Genomic DNA, 7,294 nt, shown 5'->3' on the forward strand with positions numbered 1-7,294 from the left:
GGTTATAAGAAGCGGCCAGGGCACTGAGGCAGTGAGCTGTGGGCTCGGCTTGGCAGCAGGACGCCGGCAGACAGGCGCGCTCCGTCCTCCTGGGCTCCGTCCTCCGCCCAGCCCGTGGCCCGCCGCTATGGTCGCCCTGCCCTCTGCCTGGTGCTCCGTGGCGCTGGCCCTGCTCCTGGCGCTGCACGAAGGTGAGCTGCCCTAGCCTCACCTGCTACAGCGGCCCCCCACCCCCAGGTCTGCTTTGGGGGGTCTCCCTCCCCAGGGCTCGGTCCTCGCAGGTCCGCCGGGGGACTGCTGGGGGGGCGCCCGCAGGGGGGCGGCTGCAAGGAGCTCTGCAGGTACGGAGGCCCTTCCCGCCGCGGCTGCTGGGGCTTCCCCAGGCTGGCCCGGAGCTCGGGGGCCGGGACGATGCCAACTTCCTCGATTATGCAAGAGGAGGAGCCCCGCGGGTCCCCCTCCGCCTGCGGTGCCAGGCACCCCGACCCACCTGTCCGCCTCTGTCCCCCTGTTGCGCACGCAGGCAAGGGCCAGGTGGCCGCTGCCCCGGAGCATCCAGCACCCTCAGCCCGGGCCCGAGGCTCCCACCTGCGGCCTCGGCGTTGCTCCTGCAGCTCCTGGCTCGACAAGGAGTGCGTCTACTTCTGCCACCTGGACATCATCTGGGTGAACACTCCCGGGTGAGCTCCCGCGGGGACCCAGGCGGGGCTGCTAGAGGCGGGGCAGGGGGTGGGGAACCTGTAGCTAGCACAGCTCTCCCTGGGCCTCCAGACGGATCGCTGAGCTGACATGAAGAGCGGCTGGGTGTTGTCCCTACTCCCACGTGGGGGCTGCCTCGGTAACCCCGGGCCGGCTCCTGAGAACTCTCACGACAGCCTGGTGTCGGCCCCATTTTCCAGATCAGGGTACTGAGGCCGGGAGAGGCTGGGGGCCTCCCCCAGGATTGCACAGGAAGGAGTAAGCGAGTGGTAGGTGGAGGCTTCATCCCAGGCCCCCGGATGCCAGAGCTCACACCCACTCTCCATGCCGCCTCTGCATGATCTTCCAAGAATAATACGATTAATGACAGCACCCATGTCTTGACTGTGCCAGGCTCTACGCCAAGCCCTGCTTGCAGGTTATCGGCTCACGCATCCCCCATCCTCCCCACGAGGCAGGCACCGCTGTCGTCCCCAGTGACAAGATGAGAAGCCTGCCCCATGTCACCTGGCAGGGCGAGGGTGGGAGCCCAGTGCCGTCGGTTCTGTCTGCACCCGCACTGCCTCCGGGCCACTGCATACTTCAAGTTGAAGTTTCTCTGTGTGTTTGTGTTTTTTTTTTTTTTTTCCTCCCTTCCCCAAATTGCAAAAGGCAAGAGAAGCCCTGCACGTAAGCGTGTGTGGAGCTAATCCGCATCCAAACACTCGCTCAGGGCGGGAACCCTGCCAGTCCCTGCGTGCTGGGTCTACCTGGAGTCATTACAACTTCAACCACATTGTCTAAAATTAGCTCTGGCACCCGAAGGTGCTGGTCTAACCGGCCACAGGGCCCCTGCCCGGCCCCCAGCCTGCCTTGGCCAGATTTTGAGTCCGAAATCAATCCCACCTGATCTCACACACACGCACACACACACACACAGGCACTTGCACACACCATTTTTTAAGTCAAAGCTCCAAGACACATTTATCACCCCTCCAGGCAAGGGGTGACCAGGTGAGGGCAGCTTAGCCGGGAGCCTGTATGTTTACTTCTGTGAGATGGCATTTCCTCCCCTCCTCCAGGGGGACCAGCCTGGCTCTATCCATCAGCTCAAGTTCCTGTCTGGGAGGGAGGGGAGGAGCTGGGAGGACTCCCCACTTCCTGACTTAGGGAGGGAGCACGGGTCCGCTCCCTCCTTCTCCACGCTGGGAGTCTGACGGAGCAGGGGCCAGAGGTGTGGGAGCAAGCAGAGGCCCAGAAGTGGGAGGGCCCTTGTGCAGGACCACCTGGCACCCAGGGAGGAGCCTGTGCTGGGGCTTCTGGAGGTCAGGGGCTGGTAACCCTTTGCTTCCACCCTGGCGGCACGGGTGGCCATTCCAGCGTGCACCGTGGACAGTGTCTGCTTGCCAGTGGTCGTAGTTTATCTAATCCTCTCTCCCTCTCCCTCTCCCCTCCTCTCTCTCCACCCTACACCACTACCTTGCTGGCTGCCTGCCCACAGACAGACAGCTCCTTACGGCCTGGGAAACCCGCCAAGACGCCGGCGCCGCTCCCTGCCAAAGCGCTGCGAATGCTCCAGTGGCGGGGACCCCGCCTGTGCCACCTTCTGCCATCGACGGCCCTGGTAAGTGGGCACCCAGCCTGCAGGGGCCAGGGAAGCAGGGTGTCTGGAAGACCAGCGGAGGAGCAGAGTGGCTAACGGTGGGGGCGGGCAAGGCTCCTGGGGGCCCACAGGCTGCCTGGAGGCCACGGGCAGTGACCCTTTCTGTGGGGAACCAGTCACTCCAAGTGCCTCCCACTTTCCAGCTCTGGGGGCTTCTGAGAACATGCCACCCTCACTCCTGGGCAGGAGGGAGTCTCCCCAGGTGACAGCTGAAGTAGCTCAGGCCCAGAAAGGGGATAGGACTTGTCCTGTGGGGCCGCCCAGCAGGTCAGAGGGAGAGCTGGGCCTTCAACCTGGGTCTGACCAAGTGCACTGGGCTGTGGCTTCTGACCGTGACATGCAGGGCTTCGGAGCTTTCTGGTGGAGAAGTAACATCTGGGCTTAGGAGGCTGTGGCACTATCCCAAGGTTGTCACAGAGTTGTTGGGGGTGGGAGGGTGTGTGTGGGGGGGTGGAGTTCGGCCAAATATCTTAACTCTCTGGGTCTCAGTTTCCCATCTGTAAAAGGAGCGGGTGGGAGACTTTGTTCCTTCGCTTGGCCACTCGGAGCATTCGGAGAAAGCAGAAACTGGCCTCCCAGTCCCAAACCTGCCATTCCCGTGGTGATGGTTTATGCGAAACTCCTCCTCTGAGACTCAGGCGGTGGCTTTACCCCTGCCTCAGTTTCCCCTGCAAAGGGCCGTGCTCAGCTGCAGGTGGCTGGATTCTGGGAAGGCCGGGCACCCAGCTGCGTCTTACTGAGGCTAAGAACGCATTCCCGGCAGCTCAGTTTTCCTCAGCTCCCACCCCGCCTGGGAAAGGAAGGATGCCAGGTGCACAGGGGTGGAAATGGATCTGCTTGGGGCGGGAGGGGGCACTGGGCCCACAGCCAGGTGTTCTCAGCGCCCTGGGCAGCCCCTCACTTGGGTCCTAATACTGTTCATTCAGGGCCGAAGCTGTGGTCGTCCCAAGCAGCAGGTCCCCCGCAGACGTGTTCCAGGCTGGCAAGACGTGGACCTCCGCAGGAGAGCTCCTCCGGCAGCTGCGGTAAGCGGTGCTTGCACTGACTGAGCACCTACTGTATGCCTTGCACATTGCCCTCAGTCTCCATATGAGGCCAGACTGGGTCCTTACTGGGCAGCCACAGGGACTGAGGCTCAGAGAGGTAAAGGCACTTGCCCGAGGTCACAGCAGTCGGTGGCAGGCATCCGGCTGGCTCCAGAGATTGGGATTGTGACTGCGGAAGGCCGTCGGTTGTGAGCATCTCCTACGTGCTAGGTCCAGAGGGGTCAGCTGTCTATTCTGTCCCCTCCTCCCTGGCCCAGACGGGATCCCCTTCCCGGCAGCCTCAGCATGACTCAGCTCGAGGCTTGGCATACAGGACATGCCCATGAACGTTTGTCCAACCAAACTGGCTTGAGATTAGAGAGCCCACATCTTGGTTGTGCAGCCAAGTGGCTAAAGGGGCAGCTCCTGAGCCGGGGCTGCCCTGTGTGAACCCCAGATCTGCCACAAACAAGCCTTTGTGACCTCGGACTTGTCACTTAACTTCTCTGTGCTTCGGGGTCCAATTTGAACCAGGCCCATCAGCGCAATCCATCTCTGGGAGGGTCGTGAGGTTGGATGAGCTGATGCATGTGGAGCGCCTCAAACACGGCCTGGCACCCCGTGGGAAGTCTGGAGGTGTTAACCATTTAGACCTCCCTCCCCGAGGCTCCTCGGAGCTGACCTCCTGAGAGGTTTCCTGTCTGTTGGCTACAAACCAGCTGCAGCCCCCAGGGACTCCCCTGTCTGGTGAGAGACTGAAATACAGAAGACAGGGCAGGATGGTGGGGCTAGGGAAGACCCAGTATATACTTAGGAACTATCTGAGGATGAGAAAAAGTCAAGATTAAGACTTTTAAGTATGCGGTACCTCATGATGGGCGAAGAGCTTGCTCTGCTGACTTGTCCTCATCGTCACTCCAGCTAGGCCTGCGTTTATTTTGCAGACTAAAAAAGGGGCTCAGAGAGATTCCCACACTTGCCTCGGGTCCCATGGCTGGGAACAGAAGCCAGCCTCCTAGCTCCAGGCTAGAGCACTTGGAGCCAGGACGAGGCCACTTGGGTGATGCTGGAGTCCCCACCAGGGTCTCATCCCAGTTCAGAGAGCAACTGGGACCCCATATTCGTCTGGCCTGAGCCACCTGGAGCTGGACTGTGAAGAATGGGAATTTTAGTCAATGGAATTTGAGTGAGGGGAGGTAAAGAGCTTAGAAGGAACGGCAGGAGCAAAGCTGTGGAGGTGGGAAGGCAGGTCATGGGAGACACTCTGGTCGTTCCGGCAGCATTCGATGTCAAGCATCAGCTTCTCCAAAGTCCCTGTGGGCAGAGAAGCTTCTGGGCCTGGTGAGGCCCATCCATGCAGTGCAGACTGTGTTTGTGGGGTCAGCTGCGGCTGCCCCCTGGGCCCAGGGCGGCTATGGTCAAGGAGGCCAGGTCCTATAGCTCGGCCTCTCCTAGGGAGCTCTCAGGCAGCCCGCCTCTCCCGGGATGCTGAATTGACCCTTCTGGATTCCAGGAACATTTCTGCCGCCAAGATCCGCTTTCCTAGGCGACCCCAGGAGGCAGGGAGGCAGCTGAGGCCCACACACCCAAGGCGGAGGAAGAGATAGCGCCGGTTGCCAGGGACCGCTGGCAAGGAGCCTGTGTGGAGCCTCGAGCAGAGGAGCAGCCCCGGGCCAGGGACCCTGCCCGCCGGGGTGGCATAAGCTCTGGCCTCCCTGCAGGGCGACCTCATGCTGCCCAGGAAAACCTTCAGCCCCCAGGCTGCAGAGTGGCCTCCCCGGCCGGCCCCAGCCCCACCGCCCCGCTGGAAGGAACCGCGTGAGGAGTGTGCTCACCTGGAGGCCACGTCCGGAGAGGTTTCCTGTCTGTTGGCTACAAACCAGGATCGACGAGCAGTGGTGGACACGCAGACCGAAGCCGGCCCTGGGGCCCGGACGGCCCTGGGGTCCCGGGTGGCCCCCGTCTGTCCCCTCCCCAGAGTCCTCCTACCCTCCTGCCCTGGGGACACTCCAGGTGAGAAGGGCCTGCTCTGTCTGTATATAACTTATTTGCTCTAAGAACTTTGAGAATCCCAGTTATTTATTTTAATGTATTTTTTTAGACTCAGTTATTTACCTGCGAACTTGTGTTTGTAATAAACAGTGAAATGGTGCGCTGCTGGTATGGTGTCTTGGCTGAAGCAGAGGGAGGAGACACCTCTCAGGAGCGGGGCAGCTTAGAAGTTAGGGGGACACAGGAAGGAGAGAGCAAGGGTCCGGGGCAGGTGGCCGGAGCCCTGGGTCCCACCCCTGGGCCCCTGCTGGGCACCTCTAGCTGCTAACCCAGCCTCTCTAGGCTTTTGCCTGTCATGTGCCTGGACAGCCATTTGCAGCTTTGACACCCAGGATTCCAGGACCTGTGTCCCCATCAGGCCAGTCACCTATGGCCAGGCCTTTCCCAAGAGCATGTCTGGAAGGAGTCAAGACCTGCTTCTATGCCAGCAGCCCAGGAATCGTCCGTGAGGCCCACAGTCCATCTGTCCAGTGAGGGCCGGGGCCAGATGGATTCCACGACTGTGCTCAGCCCTAGTGGCCAGTGACGGGTGCTTTGTGGAGCTGCGACCTGGCCCTGGCTCGTCCCTTGCCCTGGACCTTGTGAGTGAACCAGAAGTAAGCTTTGGCCGAAGAAGCCCAGGGATCCGGGACTGGGTCGCCCAATCCTGCCAAGGCCCAAGAAGCAGCCCCCCTGAGTTCCAGGGATGGCCGGCAAGTCGCAGTCACCCCTGTCGGCAGCTGCCTGCACCCACAGCCTCCATTTCTGCCAAATCCTCCCTCGACAAGCTGTCCGCTTTGCCCCCGGCCTCCCTGTGCTGGGAGTGGCAGGCGGCCTGAGCTGGCATTGAAAAATAATTATTTACACACTGCTCTAATCCTGCCTTGTCCACGAAGCCAGCCCTGACCCCCTCACCAAAGAATGTCATGCCACACATGGGGAAACCCTGCTGTCTACCGGCACTTCAGCGATGTCAACTCATTTTCTCCACCTCAATCAGCCACCCTGTGACAGAGGGAGTTTTATTACCTCTGTTTTACAGATGAGGAAATTAAGTGCACAGGGAAGGCAATTTACTCGCCCAAGGCCACACAGTAAGTGGTGGCATCAGGATTTGAACCCAGAGTCCAGAGTAGATATGTATGTATATATGGATGTATTTAATAAATATTATTGACTGAATGTATGGATCATCACTGCCGCATGACCTGGATTCATGTCTTTCTCTTTCTGGGCCTCAGTTTCTTTTAATCTACACAATGGGAAACAATAGTCTCCAGCTTGTAGGGCAGGTATGCTCTCGCAACAGACTGCTGGGCTCGGCCCTGGGCCTGATAAGAGGCAGAGGCTGCTCGTCAGGCCACCAAGAGGGATCCTGTGATGAGCAGAACGGCCCCATCGCTGGACCTGCGGCGGGGCAGCCGGGGTAAAGAGGAAAGGTCAGAAAAAGACTCTGGACAAAAGGGGCTGCTCCCGTAGCCTCCAAAGATGAGTTAGGAAGAAATTTGAGAGGGAATTCCAGGCAGAGGGAAGAGGGAGGGTGAAGGCGTGGCAGCAGGAGTGACAAAGGACGCCCCAGGGAGGACCCTGTGCAGCTGGAGCATGGGAAGGGAAACACAGCAGATGATGCCAGAGAGACCTCGAGGCCAAAACCAAGAGGCTGGGCCTTCTCTCATGGGCCGCAAAGGGTCTGTGAGTCGCAGGGGACCTGGTCAGAGCTGGGCTTTGGAACTATGCCACCGGAAGCAAGAGTAAACAGGGAAGCAAGCTCACCCTCGGCCCTCAGGGGTCCACAGTGCATCCTGGGGGGTGAGGGTTGGGGTTAGGGGGCCCAGGGGAGGGGCCCACCTCTCAAATCTCAGCAGAGCCTGATGCCAGGGGAGTCTCACTCCCTGGC

At 60.3% G+C, this 7,294-nt stretch overlaps 1 protein-coding gene across 1 annotated transcript; it reads left to right on the forward strand.

Moving 5' to 3' along the window:
- The first annotated feature begins 23 nt into the window (after positions 1 to 23).
- On the forward strand, positions 24 to 6,579 carry EDN2 (endothelin 2). Its single transcript, XM_077844487.1, has 5 exons — positions 24 to 191; positions 524 to 680; positions 2,180 to 2,302; positions 3,268 to 3,366; positions 4,880 to 6,579. Exons 1-5 carry the CDS (start codon positions 128 to 130, stop codon positions 4,971 to 4,973), a joined length of 537 nt encoding a protein of 178 aa, XP_077700613.1. The 5' UTR covers positions 24 to 127; the 3' UTR covers positions 4,974 to 6,579.
- The last annotated feature ends 715 nt before the right edge of the window (positions 6,580 to 7,294 follow it).

This window comes from Canis aureus, chromosome 13 (assembly GCF_053574225.1).
Source record: "Canis aureus isolate CA01 chromosome 13, VMU_Caureus_v.1.0, whole genome shotgun sequence".
NCBI classification, from domain to species: Eukaryota; Metazoa; Chordata; class Mammalia; order Carnivora; family Canidae; genus Canis; species Canis aureus.